Source organism: Scheffersomyces spartinae (assembly GCF_019049425.1).
Source record: "Scheffersomyces spartinae strain ARV_011 chromosome Unknown scaffold_5, whole genome shotgun sequence".
NCBI classification, from domain to species: domain Eukaryota; kingdom Fungi; phylum Ascomycota; class Pichiomycetes; order Serinales; family Debaryomycetaceae; genus Lizanozyma; species Lizanozyma spartinae.
Window position 1 is genome coordinate 82,781 of NW_025065052.1, and position 21,818 is coordinate 104,598.

Here is a 21,818-nt window from a genome sequence, read left to right on the forward strand (position 1 = left end):
GAGATGATGAGGGAGACGATGGACCTCCGGACGTCGCCTTGCCTTTGGTAATGATGTGGTATTGGTTCGCCATAATGCTTATCGGATCAATTGTTAACTGGTCGTTCGTGATCATTCCCACCTTCTATAGAAAAATGAATAGTCCCTTCTCTACTTGGGTGCGAAAGTGTATCACTTTGGCACCAACATTTTCTAAAACTAAATCTCGTGCTCTTAGATGGTTTAACATGGACATTGGTGTGATCCCATCAAGATGGGAGTCTGGTGTGTTGTTTGGATTCTACGCTTTAGGTATCATCTTTATGGGTACGGAAGTCAACACTGCCATCAAAGCTGGTGGTGGTTCAGCTGCCGTGGCTGATCTTATTGGTATGCGTTTTGGTGTATATGCCACAGTATTAATCCCCTTATTGTTCATTTTCGCCGGTCGTAATAATTTCTTACAATTCGTTACGAGATGGAACTTTTCTACGTTTTTAACCTTCCACAGATGGATTGCCAGAGCCGTGTTCATGCTTCTTATGGGCCATGTAGGCGCAATCACTTATTCTTGGAAAGGTCAGGTTGCTTATTCTGTGGCCATGTCTGCTGACTGGGTTATTTGGGGTACTGTTGCTACTTGTGGCTGTGGGGTTATGTTGTTCCAGGGAATGCTTTCCCTTAGAAGATTAGCTTACGAAATCTTCTTGGTGGTGCACATTGTGCTTGCTTTATTCTTTGCTATTGGTGCAGTGAAACATTTGGATCATTTTGAAGGGTTCTCAGCCTTCGCATATGTTGCCATTGCAGTTTGGGTTTTTGATCGTTGTGTTAGACTCATTAGAATCATCTCTTTTGGGTTCCCAGAGGCAACCTTGACTTTAATGCCAGACAACATCATTAAGGTTGCTATCCCCAAGAGGTCTTGGTGGAAGAGTACCCCAGGTGGATACGGGTTTATTCACTTTTTAACTCCCTCTACATTCTTCCAATCACATCCATTCACTATTGTTGACTCTGTTGACTCCAAGAATGTTATCACTGTCTTTTGCCGGATCAAAGGTGGTGTCACTCATTCCATCCATCGCAAATTAGCTGCGAAATCTCTGTCGATGACCATGAGAGTAACCCTTGAAGGGCCCTATGGATTCCAAGCACCTGTGGCTGCTCATGATACTGTTGTATTTATTGCTGCAGGTAATGGTATCCCAGGTATTATTTCCGAGACTCTTGACTTGGCCAAACGTACCCGTGATCTGTCAGCTAAGAAAGCGGAATTACATTGGGTTGTGCGCAACCGTTCTCATGTTGGAATATTTGAGAAGGAACTTGCAGTCTTAGGCAAACATAATATTGACATAACTATCTATTGTACTGGTCTGTCTTTAAATCCCTTTGCTACACCTACTAAAGCCGAGAAATATGACGAAAAGAATCTGAGCCCTGAAACTCTGGAATTCGATGTCTCAGCAAGTACCCTTCAAACCAATAGTCGCATTAATTGGATAGATCGTCGTCCAGACGTGCACACAATAGTACGCGGTGGTATTGAGCGTTCCAACCGTGCGGTTGCATTCGTGACATGCGCAAGTCCAGCGATGAACGATGAGATCCGTTCAGCCGTAAGAGGTAATTTGGTTGCCGGAAAGAGAATCGACCTTATTGATCAGTTACAGATTTGGGCATAGGAGTGCAACCATCTTATATATCCGTTACATAATTATTTATAATTATAAATACATTATTATTGCTTTTTTTACCCCTGAATGCCACAGGAATGGTTAGGATGCAAGCGCACAAATGTAGTATATTCTGTTGGTATTTTTTCCTCTCTGCTTGTATCAGATCCATGTATCTGAAACGAGGTCCTACTTTACAGTAATTGGGTGCTCGTCTAAGGGACTCTGGTTCTACTGAAATCATACCGATGCAGGATATGATCCACGACGCTCAGCTCACAAAAAAGAAAAGTGCTTTACCTTCTGTTTCTGCTTATAGCTCGTGTTCTCTGCGGGTTACGGCCTACATTAACAATAAGATACTTTAATTGTATCATGTTTTGAAGAGTAAATACATTAAAGCCGTGCTAAAAGCAATAAACACCAATAAGCTTAATCCTGGGATTTCTAGCAACGAGGGACCCCTATCACGTAATTATATATACATTTACTTGAAATATGTACTGCTGAAGGAGTCACATGGTGTTGTACAATCTCCAACTTGAGTAGCCATTGACTCTATTGAAAAAGTAGTTGAGTAAGATTTCATTTATTTGAGCAGTTTTCACCTTGTGTGTACAGGATAATTTGCTCAGACTGATCCAAGTCTTCATAGTAACTACTCATCGACAGCGACAACATGAGCACTTGGCAAAACCTATACCTGCCGTATATAATGTAGAGAAACTCCAACACCAATCGTACTATTCTCAGGTTGTACTGTAGACTTGACTGACCTGGATCTTATTATTATTTTGCAGCATTTACAACAATAATAACTACTACAAATAATGAAAGTGTCGGTACCATTATGGGCTTCAATGATGATGCTCATGGCCTCTACAACCGTTTTTGCAAGTGGTAGTGCTAACGACATTGTTAAGGGTAAAGGTTATGCCACCACCTACGCATGCAACACCCAACTCAAGAAGGCAGGTAAGTTTTGTAAAGGTATAAGCACTTACTCATGTTGGTGTTCGAATGAAGTTGCAATGGCATCAATGGCTGGATGCTTCAACTTATTCGACAGAATGACCCCAGAAGCAGTAACGAAACTTGATTTCTTGTGCAGACTGTGGGGAGGAGTAAACACAACTTTGACTTATGATCAATTTGTCAAGTCATACGACTACTATTTAGAAAACGCCAAATTCCCCAGTGAAATACCTGGCTATAATAAGCTGGTAATCACTAAAATACCTCTCAAAGTGAACGTGACTGCAGCCAAGTTTTATGATCAAGGAGCTACTAAACTCGGGAGTATGTATGATGATTCTCTTTGGTATGGGGCTGGGTTACTTGGATATTGGGCCGCTATACTAATGTTAGCTACATTGGTTAACTGGAGTTACATTATCTTTCCCAGAATGTTTAAAGGCTTTAACGGTTCAATCTCAAATTGGTTTAGACGTCATTTTGTATTGGCATCAACATTTGGGCAGAGAAATTCTACCGCTTATTCATTTATGAATGTTAAGTTTGCATCTGGATTGGTTCCATTAAGATGGGAATCGCTTGTTCTTTTGGTATTTGTAATATTAACTGCTGGTTTCTCTGGTGCTGGTGTTCATGCTATAAAGAATGATCCTTTGTTCTCAAAAGAGTTTGCTATCTCTCACTATGTTGCCGACAGAACCGGCACTATTCTGATGTATTTGGTACCTTTGATGATCTTGTTTGCTGGTAGAAATAACTTTTTGCAATGGATGACCGGATGGCATTACGACACCTTTATAATGTTCCATCGTTGGATTTCCAGAGTGGCATTCTTATTGATTGTGGCTCATGCTGGTGCTTACTCGTACTTCTTTGACAACAGATACGCTATGAATATGGAAGAAAACTACATGATTTGGGGTGCTGTTTCCACTGTTGCTGGAGGCTTACTCTTGTTGCAAGGTATGCTTTATCTTAGAAGGAACGCTTATGAATGGTTCCATTTCATTCACATCGTGTTAGCTGTGGTTTTCATTATGGGAGCATGGATCCATATCGATTACCCCGGTTATGGTGCGTTTGCATATCCTTGCGTGGCTATTTGGGGTTGCGATTGGGTCGTTCGTATTGTCAGATGCATTGGGTTTGGGTTCCCCAAGGCCAAAATGTCTATTGTTGCCGATGATTTGATCAAAGTGGAAGTCAAAGCTCCATGTTGGTGGAGAGCTACTGCTTCTGCTGGCTCACATGCATTTATCTACTTTTTAACTCCTGTTGCGTTTATGCAATCTCATCCGCTTTCAACAATGGTTTCACCACATGACCCTTCCAATATCGTCATGTATGTTAAGGTCAAATCTGGTCTTACAAAGACTATCTACAAGAAGCTTTTGAACAATGGAAACTCCATGGTAATGAGAGTTACGTTAGAAGGTCCTTATGGTCATGGAGCATCCATTGCTATGCATGATACTGTCGCTTTTATTGCTAGTGGTGTTGGGATTCCTGGAATCTATGCAGAATTGTACGATGCTGCTTGCAAGTCCAGGTTCGCTGACCGTAAGCTTAATCTTTACTGGATTATTAACAACACTGGCTATATTCAAGCTCTTAATGAAGAGCTCGATAAGTTGAAGGAATTCTCTAACGTTTCTATTACCGTGTATGTTACTAGTGGTCGTTCCAAGGCTATCAATGAGAAAGTCAATGATGACAAGGATGACTCAGAAATATCGCTGGAGTTTTCAATGAATTCAAGTTACGCTATCATGTACGATAGACCGGACATCGGAGCCATTGTTCGCCGAGAAATAACCCAATGCAACAAAGCCGTTGCGTTTGTTTCATGTTCGAACCATGGAATGAGCGATTTGTTAAGGAAGAGTATCCAAACCAGCTTAGAAACAGGGAAAAGAGTTGACTATTTTGATGAACTCCAAGTTTGGGCATAAGATGATTATGATATCTATTCAAAGGTTAAGTTTACATATGCATGAATGCTTAATCTATTACATTACATCTTTTATTTATTCATTCTATACATATACACATATATATATATAAAAATTGAGCCATTTCTTCTCTATTTGGAAGCGTTGTCGATATTTTACGTAAACCTAAGCACTAGAACCACTAGGGAACATGGTATCAACAGATGATCCCAAATAGACTTTGAGCGAGTCTCTAGTTGCAGGAAGAATGCGACATTTCACCATAGTAGGTTCATTCCTATTATTATTTTCCACAGCTAATCTATCGTATGCTTGGAATCTATGACAACCACCAAAGGCAAAGTAGTACGATTTCCCTTGTTCCCGTACTTTAAACACATCTATAGGAGGCAATTGACCAGATTCTATGTCTTCCAATGCACATGTAGCTGAAGCCTGAGGTGTTCCCTTTAAGGTAGACACCATCGCATCGATCTTTTGTGTGTCTAACACTGGAGGTATGGGTCTGCGAATTTCTTCCAAGGCCACATACTCGGTCTTAAGATGTGACGATTGAAGAGACATAATTGCTGGTGATAAAAAATGTCAACTATTTTTGTTTACAGTGTGTTTACTGAATGTGCATGTTGTTTCATTGGAGTCTGTCTGCCTATATGTGGAGAAATCTCATCCATTCTAGACCGCTCCATGCTTATTTTTCTATACCTCGTGACATTTGTCAGTCGATGCGAATCAAGTCTCGGCTTACGTCAGCAGTAAACTTTAAACTCCGAAAAGTAACTTGCGCAAATCAAGTCGACTTAAGCAAATGCATTTGAATGCCGTTGACCCTCATGAAGGCAAGCATCTTCATCTACAAACGTGCACGCTATGGCGAATTTGTCCTAAAAATGCCATGGATGTTTTGGAAATCATTTAAAAAGCAATACATGATGCACTAAACCATTAAACACAGGTTGAAGCCACAAATACAGCACCCAAAATCGTAAACCCGGAATCAGCAAGCGGAAGTACAGCCTGGTGGAATTCAGTACGACATATTAGGGGAAATGTGAAAGTACTGGCATGGTGTTAAGATTCGGATTCTAAACATCGTGAGGGGGTTGTAATTGATCCCATAGCCACTGGTTAGTGGAATATGTGATGCCAATGAAATTTGCACCTTGTTTCGTCGTCTCTCTACCAACCTAGGAAATAATGTTAGACATGTTTTAGTGATTATCATTGATTTCACATTAACGAAACGTGGTTGAAGAATACCCTACGATGCTAAAGATAAGGGTAAGGGCTTTCAGTGTATTAGGGAAGCTTTTCGAAATGGCTGGATAAACCGTCCATGCTAATACTACACCTAAAGTATTAAGTATGGGTGCATCTTTCGGGTGTTTAGGTGCTAATTATTTGACACGAGTTCCAGTTTCTTTTTGAGATGCGGCAATGCGTAAAGGGCTTATTGTTGTGGTAGCATTTGACGTTGTTTGGCGTGCACACAGAAAAAATACCCCTTAGCGAACATTAGACGGTTGCACAAAGATGCGTACTAAAGGAATGCTGAGTGAAATTGAGTTTTATAGCATAGTTTCCAGCCTACTTAAATATTCGTGGGGTATATCTGGAATGTGACAGATTGGATTTATATAAGAATGACCGAGAATTCACAATCTTGGAAGATAAAATTAGGCGTGATATCACCTATAGATACTTAAAATTTAAATATTAGAGAAAAAAGAATGAAGTTTACTAACGTTGCTGCTGCTGCTGCTGTTGCTGGTGGTGTAGTTAATGCTGCTGATGTTGTTACCGTTATTACTATCACTAGAGGTAGTACAACAGATGGTGGTGCTGTTTCCTCTTTGGCTGCTGTTATTTCCAATGCTCTTTTAGGACTGGCTCCTGCTTCAAACACTGTAGTTGCACCTGCTCCAGTAGAGTCAACTTCACCTACTCAAGAAGATACCACTTCTCCAACCACTGATGCTGCTAATAGTGACACTAATACAGATTCTAATGCTAACACAGACTCTGCTGCAACTACAGATGCTGCTGCCGCTACTGACTCGGCTGCTGCTACTGACTCAGCTGCCGCTACCGGCATGGCTGCTGCTACTGACTCGGCTGCTTCTGGTGCTACAGATGGTTCCTCTGGTGTCGCTACTGATTCTACAGCTACTGATGCTTCAGCTTCTGGTTCCGACGCTTCTGTTGCTTCTGATGCTTCTGCTTCTTCTGATGCTTCTGCTTCTTCTGATGCTTCTGCTGCTTCTGATGCTTCTACCTCTGGTTCAGAAGCGTCTGGTTCCAATTCAAAATCTGGTACTAGTGCCACGGCCTCTGAATCTGGTTCTGGTTCCTCTGAATCTGGTTCTGCTACTGTTACTGTTACTAAATCTTCTGGATCTGGTTCTTCTGAATCTGGTGCTTCTGAGTCAACTTCTGCTGAATCTGGTGCTTCTGAATCTGGATCTGGTACTGCCAGTGACTCTACTGGAAGTTCTACTGAAAGTAGCTCAGATGCTTCTGGAAGCTCCTCGACTGAAGAATCTTCTGATACTGCTAGTGCTTCTGGTTCTGAATCTGTTAGTGCTACTGGTTCTGAATCTGGATCCTCTTCAGCATTAGGAGGTGCTGCTAATATTCAACCTTTCGCTTATTCTGGTGTCTTGGGTGCCATTGCTGCTGTGCTCTTATTGTAAGCTTTTTTGTTGACGAGCTTCTGAGCAAGTCCCAGTTTTAGTTATTTTTGTGGTATATTTTTAATTCGTAATCAGTCCAATATTATTTCATTACCAAATTAGTGGATGGTTGTAATAATTCTATGCATGGTTTTTCTCCACTAAACGTGGGATTGTTCTTTGTTGCAATTTCTGTGCATAAAAGTACATAAAAATGATTACTTTTTAGGGTACACACTTCATCGATTCACTAAAAAACAAACCCTCCTTAACGGAAAGGAACAATACCAGATGATTAGTGATTGTATTATGAATTAAATAGTCATACTGTCAATTTTTGATTAATATTTTCATAAGAATATTCTATTATCATTCCGTTTAAGTTTTTCCTAAAGAATAGTATGTAGGTGTAGGAAATATAAGTATGCATGAGAATGTTGCTGTGTTATGAATACCTTCTTAATTGGGTAGACAATTACAATTGAAAACATCACCTCAACTTTGTCGCTGAATACTATCTTTATAGGTGGTTTCAGACGTTTTCTCATCAGTTTACGCATAGCAATAATTATAAAATATGTAACGACCATTTAACGAAGCTGTCAGCAACAATCTGAAGATCGTTTTGGTGTTAGGGGGTATAAATATTTGAAGATGTGAAAATCAAGGTGCAACATTCATACATCCAAAGGTTGTATAGTGTAGTGGTTATCACTGTCGGTTTTGATCCGACCAACCCCGGTTCGAATCCGGGTACGACCTTCTCTTTTTGCTTGTATTTTTTCTGTTGAAAAATCTAGTCACGTGATCATAACATGGGATGAGATGGATGTGTGCGCAAGATAGATTCAAAAAGTTTTCTATATAATAGAGAAGAGCTTAACTTAAGCCTTTGATAAAGATTTACACATATAGTCAAAATGATTAGAACGATGTATGTATACGAATGGTTAAGAATTATTCAAATTTTACTGACGTAGTACTAACTCGCTATAGTAAACCAAAGAATGCTCGTTCTAAGAGAGCTTTAGCAAAGAAAGAAGCTAAACTTGTGGAGAATCCCAAATCTGCATTATTTGTACCTGGATCCACTGGTAATAAGTTTTTACATGATGCTATGTGTGATTTGATGGCATTGAAGAAACCTTTAGCTCAAAAGTTTACCAGAAAGAATGAGATTAGACCATTTGAAGATGCTTCAGATTTGGAGTTCTTTTCTGAAAAGAATGATACTTCATTAATGGTATTTTCTTCTCACAATAAGAAAAGACCAAACACATTGACATTTGCTCGTTTCTTCAATCATAAGGTGTATGACATGTTAGAGATGTCTATTTTAGGAACCCCCAAATTAATTCAAGATTTCAAAAAGACTACATTCTCTTTAGGATTGAAACCCATGTTTTCTTTCAATGGACCAGCATTTGATTCTCATCCAGTTTATCAACAAGTGAAATCTTATTTCCTTGATTTCTTTAGAGGAGAAGAAACCCCCTTACAAGATGTTGCTGGATTACAATATGTGATTTCTATTTCTGTTGGAGAAATTGAAGATTCAAATTCTACAACACAACAACTTCCACTTGTTCATTTTAGAGTTTACAAGATAAAATCCTTTAAATCCGGCCAAAAGCTTCCTAGAATTGAACTTGATGAAATAGGACCTCGTTTTGACTTTAAAATCGGTAGACGTACAATTCCATCACCCGAAATTGAAAAGGAAGCCTTGAAGAAACCTAAGCAATTGCAAGCAAAGGAAAAGAAGAATGTTTCTACTGACTTTATGGGTGACAAGGTTGCACAAATTCATGTTGGTAAGCAAGATTTGAGTAAGATGCAAACAAGAAAGATGAAGGGTTTGAAGGCCAAATATGATCAAGACAGTGACTTTGATGAGGAGAATGAAGCTGATGTGATTTCAGATTATGAAGAAGACCAGCCTTCTTCAAAGAAGAGAAAGGTATAACATAACACTAATTGTATTATAGCGATAAAGGTATGAAAAAGAATAGTAGCCTTAGTAGTAGCAATAGTAGTAGTGGGACTTTATTATTCGCGATGACGGTCGTGCACTGTTACCAAAAGACATCAACAGCGAAAAAAATAGCCACCATATAAACATACAACCACCTGCAAATATCAGCAACTAATACAACTGCTGTGGATTAAACATGTCACTTTTCAAGGCTAGAAGTGTCACTGGCAACAATAGAGATCCTCCATCCAGTGGCGAGTTGACTGCTCTCCCTGGACATCGATCAGCCGTGACAGAATTGACTAAGAACCATAAGTACTGTGTTTCTCGATTGCCTGCCTTGCCTACAGCATTACAAAACACTCAAGCATATTCCGTATTGAATGGGTATTCCGACGGTAAAACTAGCCATGCGATGGTGACTACGCCTAATGCTATCCATGTATGGAATTACAAGTCGTTGGATTCGACACCGCTTTCTATTCAGTTCCCCATTGATGATGATAGTGGCAGTGATCTCTTACCTTTTGGGATTATAACCAGTCCAGCTAGTGGTACCAACGAAGATCCTGGAATCGCTATAATAAGTCCCGGTACCGGGAAAGTCAAGTTCTATTCAAGTGTCCAGAATGCACCTACCATTGGGTTGGTCAACGATAAGTTATCAGAGATCACACTCCACTTAGCTGTGGAGAACGGTGAGTACATTACTCTTGCAGAGAACATTGAACCAGCAGGAATAGCGGTTGCAACTTCCAGAAAGAGATGTATCTTAATAACATTACGGGACTTGAAGGGCAAACCCAAATTAGGCTACACTGACCTTACTCTGTACCTTGGGGTTGGGTTTGTATCCAATATGTTGAGTGGGATATTTGGTACTCGGAATAATAATGAAATTGGCGATGAAATCGTTAGTATAAAAGTGGGCAAAATAAGTAATAATGGTTTAACAGAAGAAATCATCATTACAGATTCCAAAGGAGGGTTTCATCTCTTGACTTATCAATTCTCTTCAACTGATGGATCCCCCTATGTTGACTCTAAACGGTCATTTAAACAACGTATGGGAGTAGCTTTAGAAAACTCTCTTGATGGGTTTATTCCTGGTTCCAGTGTTCTGATAAAGGTGTTAGATTTATGGCCCTTAAAGCAAGTATCTGAAAGTGGGTTATATTTAACCCTATGTTATTTGGATTCATCTTATCATCATCACAATGATGATGGAAATCAGAACCTGTTAATATTGGTTACTATGAAAATCAACCAAACCGGTGTATTGGTTTATGGTACTCATAAGTTACTGAAATATAACCAAAAATCCATTATTTATCTGGATTCAAAACCAAGATTATTTCTTCCCAGTCCAGAAACAACTGCTTTTGTTTTAATTGATAACTCCATTATTCTTACAGACATCGACATATCTTACATCCACTCAAGAAGTACAGGTTATTACTACAAACCAAGATGGGAAGATATCATTAGTCTTAAATCAGATGTTCAAATAATTGGACAAGGTTATGAAGATAAATCTGAAGATTCCAATTCGTCTATTTTACTATTAACAGGTAATTCTGGAGCTTTAAGAATTGAAAGATTCCCAGACGATGATCCTACTACTCAATCCAAGGTTTCCCCCGTTGACATTGTGAAATCCCATTTGGAGCAAGCGATATTTTATGCCAAATCTTCAAGCATTGATTTCAATTTGAAGGAAAACACCATTGAATCCACAATATTAAACGAAGCTATCATTATGGTGGCCAATGAAGTATTCACTTCCAATTCAATTTACTTCCCTCAAGATAATGCAATTATTTCCGAGTCTCTTCAATTAAAATCCAGTCTTCTTGGTCAGTTGGTTAACTTGGTAAGTACTAATTATCCAAATGGAACAGAATTAGCTGTGTATCAAATTATTGACATGATAGAGAAGGCAGATACTTCTTTCCAATTCTGGCAATCTGTTAGTGCAAATGGCTCTTACAAGAATTGGCTAAAGGAAGTGATTATAGAATGTGGTGGTATTGTGAACCAGAATGATAATGATATTGTAAAGGATTTTTTCACCACACATCTTCAATCCATTGATACTGTTTTAAGCTCATTTGTTCTTAAATTGGAGACCAATAATGTGAGCGAAGACATCATCAGTTCTCTCCTTGTAACATCGCTTTATGAAGGAACGTATCAGAATGAAAAGAAGTATAGTCAGTTGAGATCTTTCCTGAAGGCGAATTTATGGACGCTTGATACCAATCTTTTGTTTGAATTGAATAAATATTTTACAAAGGAATGTGGAACTGAAACTGGAGCTGGAAATGGCAATGCAACTTCAACTCAAACCAAGCTCAAACTAATACATTTCTGTCAAGTATTATATTACATGACTAATAGTGCCATTGAATATTTAAGAAGCACTGATCCCCTAGGAGACAAATTAGAGAATTATAGCCAATGGTATCAAATGAACAAACCCATATGGATACAAGCATTAATAAATGCTTCCTTAGAAGAAGATGCAGAAATAATTGTTGAAGCTTATGGAGATTTGAGTTCTTTAGTATTAATTCTTGAATCAAAGAAAGAGAGTTTAACTACCAAATACGGTCCAAATTCAATGGAAGTGTCTCAGGTTATTAAATCGTTATCATCATATTTCCATAAATATGGTCAACCTTTTGCATTCTGTTACTTTAGGTATTGCTTGCAGAATGGAAAGATCAACCAAATCTTCCAAGGGTTCCCCACAGTTAACGAATACTATGATTTCTTAGAGGCTTATTTTGCTCAGCACCCAAAAGAAACTGCAGATATAGCCTGGATCCAATACTTATTAGATAATAAGTTTTTGAAAGCTAAGGCTAGTCTTGTCGAGTCAATTGAGTTTGATACCACCACCAATGTTAACAAGACAGAACTCAGTTTGTCTATTGCCAAATTGAGCGCCGTTGCCATGGGAGAGAGCCAGGAATCATTAGAGCCAATCAACAGCGAGTTACTTGTTGTCCGCAAACAGAGAGAATTATTAGAGAAATATATTTCTTTTGTTTCAGCCAAAGAGCTTCTTACACCTCAATACTTCGAAACATATTTATTGAATGACAAGGTTTCATTACCAGAAAAAGCATTGGATAAACTTAAAGAGGCTTTCACCAAGTTGACTCAAGATAAGAAACTTAGCACTGTGGAGCTAATTGATTTGCTCACACTAACTATTAAGGATGCTCAAGTGTTTGCTGATGCTGCTGAAATAGCTTCGTTATCCAATGAGTTGCACGTGGACGCATTGTTGCACGTTATATGGGTTCGACTTTTGGTATTGGCCAATGAATGGAGGTCATTGGAAGGATCTCTCTTGTTTAAGACCGCAGCCCTTTTAAAGGATAACGTCAAGGCCCTTGAGATTCTTGAAGACATAGAGTCACTTCTCCAGACAAAGGATGGTCTTCTACCGGAGCTAGTGCATAAATTGCACACCATTAAAGCCGATGCCAGTAAGTGGACCAGATCTATATTGGATCAAGTTCGTAACGATGACTAATGAATCATCATCATATAGCCAATAGTATACCTGTAGTCATAGTATATGACTATGTTGTTGTTTCGTCTGAGTCTTTGTCTAAGCGGATTCTAACCAACCGTTCGGGCACAGGATGACCCTCGACATAGTCCTTTTCTGAATATCGCGATAAGCTTAAAGAAGCAAGTGAGATGGCTCTAGTGACGTTGTGCCAATTGCTAAGCACAAGTGCTACACCTTTGGCTCCATCTTCCATAGTGTCTAGTTTATGTTGGAGTGCTGCTAGTTCATCGCCCATACTCTGAGCCATATCTCTGAATTCAAGTAGCTTTTTGAGTTCGGCCTGACGTTCGGCGATCTGGAGTTGGTAAGCTTCTAATGTCAGCATGATCGGATGACAGGAAACAGTAGGAGAAGTAGTAGAAAAGCATTCATTTACTGTCTGATTATGAAATGAGAATAACAATATTATAAACACACAATGTCGTGCTATTACGTAATAAACAGACGCGTATCAGCTTTGTGTAACGTAATAAAAGCGCGATTTACTCCTCCTTAAAGTTAAAGTACCAGTATAATCTTAAACATTCTCTTCTTTCTCTTCTTAGTATCAACATATACGTTAACTCCGAATCGTAAACGATGGCTCGTAAGTCTGTAGACTTCACGCTGTCCCTTGAACGGTTCCAGAATCATCGGAAAGAACCAGAGAAAGAGAAAAGCCCCATCGAGGCTACCACGTCATTATCGTCAACTTCATCATCTTCTTTACAGAATCAGAACCGTCAATTAGCCAGAACCAATGCCGCTATGGCTGTGCGGATCCAACAGCTTGAGTTGAATATGAGTGAACTTGTTAGTGAAAATGCACGTCTCAAAGCCATTGCAGCCAACGCTGTTGAAACCAATAGTAGTCATAATATTAATACTGGGTCGCTTGAAAAGCATATAAAGGGCATAGAATCCACCTTGTTAACACAATTCGATCAAGTTTTTCAAACTATAAAACAACTTAGAAAAGACTACAAATTAAGTGACAACTCGATGTTGGACGTGCTTGCGCCATATTCCCATCCGGTTACCTCTACACCTTTAAGTCAAGAGTTGGCGTTGAATGTTCTGTTCCCATCTTTTGGAGATCCTACTCCTATTCCAATAGTCGCTCCTGCACCATTGAGAGTGTCTAAAGACCCAATGGAATACTTTGAGAAGGAAGATACCCCTGTTTCTGCAGCTGATATATCCTTTGCTGAGAATGATGAACCTTCAATACCTAATTACGCGTGTTCTCCCATCCTTGAAGATTCGCACGAAACATCTAACTCTACTCCACTGGTGCAGTTAGATACTTTAAATGATGGTCCTTTACTACCCCCTTCAACCGAAGAATCTGGTGGTGCACATCGATCTTTTAATCTGGAAAGGGAACCTAGCAAAGAAGAAAGTACTTCATCATCATTAAGAAGATCTAAGAGATCCAAGAAACAAGTGGAGTATAAACTACGAAATGAACCGACACCACTGCTGTCTTCCGGAGAATCTTCAAAGAGATTAATGGTGCCATATTCTGATGAAAAGGAAGAGCCACAGAAGACTTCTAACGATGATAAGAATCCAGAACCTAAGAAACGAGCTGCGTTGGCCAACGTTACAAATGCAAATAACAAAAGACGACGGAGAATACGTGATGATGAAGTCTTTGATATACCAAAGGGTAGTTTAACCCTAAGTAATCGAAAGAACAAGAATAAAATCATAGGGTCAGTACTGGAAGTATAAATAGCTACAATTTAAGGTATCATCATTAATTATTTATTTCACGATTTAAGTTCACTTTTCTTCCGATCTGATTATACACTCATTTTCATCTTGATAGGTGGATAAGGATTATAATCCGATATTTCGAAATCCTCATACTTGAAATCATCTATTGATTTGATTTGATCTTTCCTTTCTTCCTTTATGGTTAACTTTGGGAATTGTCTAGGAGTTCTATTGATTTGTTCTTGCAATGCTTCAATGTGGTCCAAATATACATGAGTATCACCTAAAGTGTGGATGAATTCTCCACAATCCATATCAACCACATGTGCAATCATCTTTGTTAATAAGGCATAGGATGCAATATTAAAGGGTACTCCTAAACCCATATCACAGGATCTCTGATACAATAAGCATGATAGTTTTGGTTTCAAAGTCGTTTTAGCTTGCTTCCCGGTATTGGAATCAGGTAAATCATTGGGGAAATTGACATAGAATTGACAAAAGACATGACATGGAGGTAAAGCCATTTTGGGGAAATCTGGTGGATTCCATGCAGACATAATGATTCTTCTATCATGAGGATTGGTTTTCAATTTCTTAATAACATCTGCTAATTGATCGACACCTTTCCCACTATAATCAGTATCACAATCTTTGTATTCTGCTCCAAAATGTCTCCATTGGAAACCATAAACAGGACCCAAGTCTCCTTCCCGACGATCATGAAGTCCTAAGGAATCGAGGAATTGTCTTGACCCATTACCTTCCCAAATTTTGACACCTTTCTCACTCAAGAGAGACGCGTCTGTTGAGCCCTTGACGAACCAAAGAAGTTCATGGATGACTCCTTTGCTAAATACTCTTTTAGTGGTTAATAATGGGAAGGTGTCATTGGATAAATCAAATCTCAATTGAGGAGGGGCAAAGAGTGACTTGGTACCTGTTCCTGTTCTATCAGGACGATGCTCACCCTGTGCGATGATTCTAGAACATAAATCAAGGTATGCCTGTTCTTCTGAGTTTGAAGACGCGGTCATTGTATATGGGATCAGTAAGAAGAAGATGATGAAACGGATTAACTTTACTCTAACTTTACGCTTAAGAGTCGAGAACGCGACGCGTCAAAGGAAAACACGCGCTACCACACGAGTCACGAATTTCCATATGAGGAAACATTTTGAGGGGTTTAGAGAAATAGCAATCAATGCGAGAACTACAAGTTAAAATTAGTTAAAGTATTCATTTATTGCGTTCATAAGGGACTTCAAAAGCTATAAAAGATTCGTCACAACTAAGAATTAAGCCTTCTTGTTGGAATCACCGAAAACAGCATCAGCAACCTTTTGGATTGGACCTTTTTCAGATTCAGGTTGACTATGACCAGCAGCATTGTCGAGCTTGTCGGAAGCCTTGTCAGAGTACTTTTCAGTGGTAGTCTTTTGAGAGTCTGGCTTAATAGCAGAGCCGATCTTGTCGGAGAGGTCCTTTCTTCCAGCGTCAGACATAATGGTAGTTGTTAGTTTAAAGTTGTAAGGGGAGTGTAAATATCAGTTAGTGGATGAGCAGCTAATGATAGATAACAAGGTAAGAAACATTTGGGTTTTTAGGAAGGAATATCACCTTTACTTATAGTTTTTTTTTTTAAAGTTGTGGGCGATTGATGCATGGATTTCCGGATCAAGGTAGTGTTGCTTGGCTGGCTGCAGCATGGTTGCTATTGGTTGGTATTCCTAATGGAGTATACGAATAATGTTGCTTAGTAGTGACATCACAGTGGCGTTAAAGCGAGGAATGTTGCTTTGAATTATGCACTAGTCTCAGATATCATGACATGATATGAAGTGACATGACACAAGTGGGGAGTGCAGAGTTGTATAGCGATAACCGGAGTTAATTGGAGGGTCAAATGTTAAAGATATATCCTGTCAAGTCTGACAGATAGTACCGTACCTTACTGTACTTTTCCGTACCTTACTGTACCTTACCGTAGTTTACTTTACTTTAATGTTCTGTGTCTTCAATGGACGCTTCTCCGCAATTCCGTTGCAGGGTGAGGACTAGATCATTAACTGCTCAAAGCCAAGGCAAAATGATGCATATGAAGATTGAAGACTGCAGAATGGCACCCCATCATAGTGTGTTGTACATAGTATAACATGTTGTACATAGAAAAGTAGTCATATATATTTGTGAAGTATTCTTAACCATACAAAATAGTGTATATAAGGCTACTACAATATGTGAAGCACGAACATAAGTTGTATATGGACCATGTTTGTCCTGCATATACCTCAAACATATACCCTATACAAGCTTAAACCACAGAAAATACCTGAACCATTTGGGTTCAACCAATACACATTGAGCTTCGGCAATTCGAGTAGAGTCCAGACCATCTAATGGGAACGTGTCCAAGAATCCATCAATCACAACTTTACGCCCCTTCGCCTCAACAACCCTGGCAGTTAATCGAACAGTTGTATCTGGAGGTGCTTGATTTTTAAAGTCTATAGCCAATTGAGCAGTAACACCCTTCTGAGAGGCCAATTGGGGGAATCCACAGATACATAAACCTTCATCTAAAATAGTTGAAATCACTCCATTATGTATTTGGTTGTCTTGACTGGTAAGTAGTTTGCCCAAATGATAGAAACTAACCAATTGACCATTTTGCTCATCTAAGAATGCTATTGGCTCGATCTCAAACATGTCAGGTCCTGAGAGAAGCCCATGACCAATATGATTCTTCCGATGTTGAAGAGGCATCGCATCTCCAAATCTATAGTATCGATAATTGGCATTCTTTTGCAAGTCTTTGAACTCATTGGTATCTTCTAGTTGTCCTACAACTGCTTCATTGACATGAACCACATGGCCTTGTAGATGATGAGATTTGTTCCACTCTTTGGGGAACACCAAATATCCAACCGTTAAGGCGGCTAATGGTGAACCTATTCTTGTGATCAGTCGAAGCATATTACAGAGTATACATACAATATGCATACACCGTTTCTTACCCCGTTTGATTTCTTTGACTCTCCTTCAAAGTATCGGTAAGTACACGACCTAACTATACCTATTAATCACAGTTAACCAGATATATGATACCTCTACTTTCGTCTCTACGTCTCTCTTCTTATCATTAACGATATAGATACTTATCTGCCATTAAGATCAACTTCTCCATGCTTCTGGATCAACTCAAGTAACTTGGGCGGATTCACTCCAACAATGGTATCAACTTTCTCCCCGCTTTTGAAGAAGATACAGGTAGGCATTGCACTAACACCAAATTCCATGGCCACATCTTGAGCTTTGTCAACATCAACTCTTCCGAACTGAACCTCGGGGATCTTGTCGGCCAAAGTGGCAAATATAGGCTCCAACATCTTACATGGTCCACACCATGTAGCATAGAAGTCAATCACTGAAACCTTGTCTTTGGATCCAATGTATTGGTTGAATTGCTTCAAGTTAACAAGCTCTTCGACTTTCCCTCCAGAAGCATATCTCTTGAAGATTGTTCTGGTTTGAGGCCCAAATGCTCGGGGTTTTAATGTACGAATCATATTAGCTGTATTTATATTGATAGGGGAAAAGCAGATAGGTAATAGACTGGTCACAATTTTGTTTGTTCTTCTGACAAATGAGTAAAAGGCCTTCCGAGGAAAGGTCGCAGTATTACGTAATACTGCGAACTGGTCACTATTCTATACAGTCCGCGAAAAACTCATCGCAAGATTGGATTTGAGATGAGCTTAAACAGCACTACTAATTTTCTGTATTATTTAGGACCCATATTACAGTATAAAATGGCTCCAGTTGCAAAGGGTACTAAACGTACCAACAACTCGAAGTCTGTTGGAGAACCTGTACCTAAAAAGACCAAGAGTTCTAAGAAAGCAGAACCTGAACCTGAAAGTGAAAGTGAACTGGAACAAGACCTTGTGTCTGATGATAGTGTTGAATTAAGTGCTAGTTCTGATTCCGCTTCTGATTCTGAAAAGGATGAATTGGATGACGATGATGATGAAGACGAACTTGACGAATTAGATGAGCAAGATGAAAATGATGACGATGATGACGATGATGAAAAATCATCAATAGTTGATCCTAACAAGAAAACATCTAAAGAACAACACATTGAACAACGGAAATCACTTGAAGAACGTAAGTTGAAGAGAAAATCTGGTGTTCAAGTTCAACAGATCAAATCCTTATGGGAAAGACTTAGAAGCACAACTCCTAAACCAACTGCTGATGTAAGGGAGAAATTATGTGCTGAAATTTGGGAATTATCTAAAGATGTTGTTAGTGATCTTGTTATGAAGCACGATGCATCTCGTGTGGTTCAAACATTGGTTAAATTTTCATCAAAGGAAAGAAGAGAAGCCATCACTAACTCTATGAAGGGACAATTTTATGTTTTGGCCACTTCTTCATATGGGAAATATCTTTTGATTAAACTTTTACATTATGGAAGTAAGGATTCCAAAGCATTGATTTTGAATGAGCTTCATGGTAAATTACGTAAGTTGATGAGGCATAGAGAAGGTGCACATGTCGTGGAAGATTTATATGTATTATATTCTACTGCTGATCAAAGACAACAAATGATTAGAGAGTTTTGGGGTGCTGAATATGCAGTTTTCAAGGATTCTGGTAAGGGTAAAACCGTATTGGATATTGTTAATGAACTGTCTGAGAAGAGACAATTGGTAATGTCCAACTTGTATGGTACTATTAATGCTTCAGTTGAAAAGGGATCTACGGGGTTTCAAATTTTACATGCAGCAATGAGAGAATACACCACTGTTTTAGCTGATGATATTGAAAGGAATGATAAGCAAATTAGAGAATTTATTGAATTATTAGCTCCACAATTTGCAGAATTGGTTCATACTACAGAAGGTGCTGAAGTTGCTTCAACATTAATTGCACTTGCAAATGCAAAGGAAAGAAAACAAATTGTTAAATCATTGAAACAACATGGTGCAGAGTTAATTAAAAATGAAAATGGTAATACCGTTTTGATTACCTTATTTATGACCATTGATGATACTGTTTTATTGCACAAATCATTCTGTGTTGAACTCTTTACAGCAGATTCACTTCCAAATCTTATTCAAGAAAAGTTTTCTAGAAGACCATTACTTTATATATTAAAGGGATTAGATGGTAAATATTTTTCACCATTATTGAAGAAAGATTATCTTAAATATGAGAAATTGGCTTATTCCAAAACCACAAAGAAACCTCAAGATCAAAGAAGAAAAGAATTGGTTTCTAAAGCTTTACCAATAATTTATAAGAGTATTTTGGAATCTGCTGCTGATAAACCTAACATTTTGAATATGTTATCCAGTAATATTGGTGCACAATTTTTAACTGAGTTAATAATTACTCCAAGTGATGATGATAAAGAAGTTAATGAAGATTTAAGACCTCAGTTGGTTCAACTTATCTTCGAAAATTCAATTGAAGGAGATGTTCTTGAAGATTATCATTTCCTTAATAAGGTTCCATTTATTACAAGATCCATTAAAGCCTTACTACAAGGCAATGAATATAAATTCGATTCTGAATCAAAGAGATTGAATAGAATACCTGAGGGTAAGATCCCAAGTATTGGTACTGACTTTGCAGTTAAAGTAGCCAATCATATTTTGGAGAATCAAGTTTCAAATTGGTTACAAGGACAACCTGCTTTTGTTGTTGTATTTACTGTTGAAGTCTTGCAAGCACTGGAAGAACAAAAGACATATCAAAAGTTGATCAAAGCATTAGCTAAGGAAAAGAAGACCTTATCAAAGAATAAGGACGATAAAGGATCCCAATTATTGTTGAAGGGCTTATAAATTCATTCAAGAATTTCATCCAATTCATCTAATTCATCTTCATCATCTTCAAATTCATCTTCTTCAAACTCATCTTCTTCAAATTCATCGCCATCAAATTCACCTAAATCTTCTTGAATGTCTTCACCTTCACTAAACCCATTTTCTTCTTCATCAACATCTGTATGTTCAATTGAAGATGGGTCAACCAATTCCTTGAGAACCTCTTTCCTACGAACCTCCATATGATACTCAACATCTTCCAAGTCAACCATTATAGCATTTTCGTCAATGTCTGCTTCGTCATTGCCATATTCCTTGAACCACTGCAACTTCAAACGACATCGGGGACAACTTTCAGCATCTTCATTACCATTTTCAATAGCATTGAACCTTCCAGCAAGACAAACATAGCAATAAATATGATTACAATTGGTGATATAAGGATTGGTGATGTTATAAGTAGGAGCTTTGGTCTTTGATCCACTCATTCTTGTTAAATAGTCTTCTTGTTCATGACAAATGGCACATTGAGATAAAGGTAATTGCGTATAAGCAGTTGATGTTGGCTTTGATTGTTCTTGATTGATGGAAGATGACTTTAATGAATTCAACTTGATTAATCTTGACGCCATACGTTTCAATTTGCTCAATTGAAGTAATGGCAATATAAAGACTAAGAATTCAGTCATTACATTCCATACTAATTGTCTATTTTGAAACTCATAATTAACACTATCTCCATTGAATCGAAGTAAATCTCCAGAAATCGGAGTTAAGCATATTTTAAGTAACCGGTGGACAATTGTAGGATATCTTCCATTAACCAAAAAAAGAAGAAAGTTTATAAGGTTTAGTATTTTGAATAAATCATTGGCTTTAGAAAGTAGTATACTCTTATGACGTATTAGGAAGTTGTAAGCGGTAGAATGTATATTCGTTAAGATTGATGATCTAACAGGTCCGATCTCAGAATTACCCCGACCTTCATCAACAGAATACAAATAAGATTGAAGTCTTCGGAATAAATACTCCCCCACAAGAACCCCCAACAAAAGCCATCTCTTCTTGGCCAGAATGATCTTCCCAGTAGCAAAGTCTGCCAACTTCAAGTTTTGAAGACTAAGCCCGTACGAAGACCCATTCCTTACCACTGTCAAATAGAACACCAGTACGTTCAATAGTAAGTCATAAAGATCAGGATGCCTATCGTAACCCCACCATCGGTTCGTTTGAAGTCGGAAGATGCTCTGAAGATGTTGCTTGAGTAACCCGGAAAGCTCAGTGTCTAGGATAGTAGCATCTAGCTGTGATACTCGGGGAGAAGGGTACAGTATAGGAATCATGATTAAGGTGGTGATAGAAGGAAGAAGGTTGTAATGTTTTCTCCACGAATTACATTTCATTTGGGTAGTTGAGACCGAGGTATGATTGAGTAATCGATTACGTAATCCTTCGC

The 21,818-nt window shown here is 38.5% G+C and overlaps 14 protein-coding genes and 1 non-coding gene across 15 annotated transcripts; 8 read left to right on the plus strand and 7 right to left on the minus strand.

The window, feature by feature from the left end:
* Positions 1-50: 50 nt before the first annotated feature.
* KQ657_003973 (ferric reductase family protein) lies at positions 51-1,667 on the plus strand (the record flags this gene model as incomplete). The annotated part of the gene is made up of 2 exons (XM_043194662.1): positions 51-55; positions 143-1,667. The coding sequence occupies 2 exons, from the start codon at positions 51-53 to the stop codon at positions 1,665-1,667; spliced, it is 1,530 nt and encodes a 509-aa protein (XP_043050413.1).
* Positions 1,668-2,488: 821 nt separating this feature from the next.
* On the plus strand, positions 2,489-4,585 carry KQ657_003974 (ferric reductase family protein; the record flags this gene model as incomplete). The annotated part of the gene is made up of 1 exon (XM_043194663.1): positions 2,489-4,585. One exon carries the CDS (start codon positions 2,489-2,491, stop codon positions 4,583-4,585), a length of 2,097 nt encoding a protein of 698 aa, XP_043050414.1.
* Positions 4,586-4,750: 165 nt separating this feature from the next.
* Positions 4,751-5,149, minus strand: SRX1 (sulfiredoxin; the record flags this gene model as incomplete). Its single annotated transcript, XM_043194664.1, has 1 exon — positions 4,751-5,149. The coding sequence occupies one exon, from the start codon at positions 5,147-5,149 to the stop codon at positions 4,751-4,753; it is 399 nt and encodes a 132-aa protein (XP_043050415.1).
* A 1,166-nt stretch (positions 5,150-6,315) lies between these two features.
* Positions 6,316-7,278, plus strand: KQ657_003976 (uncharacterized protein; the record flags this gene model as incomplete). Its single annotated transcript, XM_043194665.1, has 1 exon — positions 6,316-7,278. The coding sequence occupies one exon, from the start codon at positions 6,316-6,318 to the stop codon at positions 7,276-7,278; it is 963 nt and encodes a 320-aa protein (XP_043050416.1).
* Positions 7,279-7,947: 669 nt separating this feature from the next.
* On the plus strand, positions 7,948-8,019 carry KQ657_003977. Its single transcript has one exon. It is a non-coding gene; the product is annotated as a tRNA-Gln (tRNA).
* Positions 8,020-8,177: 158 nt separating this feature from the next.
* Positions 8,178-9,223, plus strand: RPF2 (rRNA-binding ribosome biosynthesis protein; the record flags this gene model as incomplete). Its single annotated transcript, XM_043194666.1, has 2 exons — positions 8,178-8,191; positions 8,254-9,223. The coding sequence occupies 2 exons, from the start codon at positions 8,178-8,180 to the stop codon at positions 9,221-9,223; spliced, it is 984 nt and encodes a 327-aa protein (XP_043050417.1).
* Positions 9,224-9,428: 205 nt separating this feature from the next.
* On the plus strand, positions 9,429-12,779 carry KQ657_003979 (uncharacterized protein; the record flags this gene model as incomplete). Its single annotated transcript, XM_043194667.1, has 1 exon — positions 9,429-12,779. One exon carries the CDS (start codon positions 9,429-9,431, stop codon positions 12,777-12,779), a length of 3,351 nt encoding a protein of 1,116 aa, XP_043050418.1.
* A 49-nt stretch (positions 12,780-12,828) lies between these two features.
* Positions 12,829-13,146, minus strand: DAD2 (Dad2p; the record flags this gene model as incomplete). Its single annotated transcript, XM_043194668.1, has 1 exon — positions 12,829-13,146. One exon carries the CDS (start codon positions 13,144-13,146, stop codon positions 12,829-12,831), a length of 318 nt encoding a protein of 105 aa, XP_043050419.1.
* Positions 13,147-13,400: 254 nt separating this feature from the next.
* Positions 13,401-14,537, plus strand: SGO1 (Sgo1p; the record flags this gene model as incomplete). The annotated part of the gene is made up of 1 exon (XM_043194669.1): positions 13,401-14,537. The coding sequence occupies one exon, from the start codon at positions 13,401-13,403 to the stop codon at positions 14,535-14,537; it is 1,137 nt and encodes a 378-aa protein (XP_043050420.1).
* A 71-nt stretch (positions 14,538-14,608) lies between these two features.
* On the minus strand, positions 14,609-15,559 carry CDC21 (thymidylate synthase; the record flags this gene model as incomplete). Its single annotated transcript, XM_043194670.1, has 1 exon — positions 14,609-15,559. The coding sequence occupies one exon, from the start codon at positions 15,557-15,559 to the stop codon at positions 14,609-14,611; it is 951 nt and encodes a 316-aa protein (XP_043050421.1).
* Positions 15,560-15,820: 261 nt separating this feature from the next.
* WH11 (Wh11p) lies at positions 15,821-16,027 on the minus strand (the record flags this gene model as incomplete). Its single annotated transcript, XM_043194671.1, has 1 exon — positions 15,821-16,027. The coding sequence occupies one exon, from the start codon at positions 16,025-16,027 to the stop codon at positions 15,821-15,823; it is 207 nt and encodes a 68-aa protein (XP_043050422.1).
* Positions 16,028-16,826: 799 nt separating this feature from the next.
* KQ657_003984 (uncharacterized protein) lies at positions 16,827-17,498 on the minus strand (the record flags this gene model as incomplete). Its single annotated transcript, XM_043194672.1, has 1 exon — positions 16,827-17,498. One exon carries the CDS (start codon positions 17,496-17,498, stop codon positions 16,827-16,829), a length of 672 nt encoding a protein of 223 aa, XP_043050423.1.
* A 182-nt stretch (positions 17,499-17,680) lies between these two features.
* Positions 17,681-18,091, minus strand: TRX3 (mitochondrial thioredoxin; the record flags this gene model as incomplete). The annotated part of the gene is made up of 1 exon (XM_043194673.1): positions 17,681-18,091. The coding sequence occupies one exon, from the start codon at positions 18,089-18,091 to the stop codon at positions 17,681-17,683; it is 411 nt and encodes a 136-aa protein (XP_043050424.1).
* A 243-nt stretch (positions 18,092-18,334) lies between these two features.
* PUF6 (uncharacterized protein) lies at positions 18,335-20,380 on the plus strand (the record flags this gene model as incomplete). Its single annotated transcript, XM_043194674.1, has 1 exon — positions 18,335-20,380. The coding sequence occupies one exon, from the start codon at positions 18,335-18,337 to the stop codon at positions 20,378-20,380; it is 2,046 nt and encodes a 681-aa protein (XP_043050425.1).
* Positions 20,381-20,382: 2 nt separating this feature from the next.
* PEX2 (ubiquitin-protein ligase peroxin 2) lies at positions 20,383-21,705 on the minus strand (the record flags this gene model as incomplete). The annotated part of the gene is made up of 1 exon (XM_043194675.1): positions 20,383-21,705. One exon carries the CDS (start codon positions 21,703-21,705, stop codon positions 20,383-20,385), a length of 1,323 nt encoding a protein of 440 aa, XP_043050426.1.
* Between the last annotated feature and the right edge of the window lie 113 nt (positions 21,706-21,818).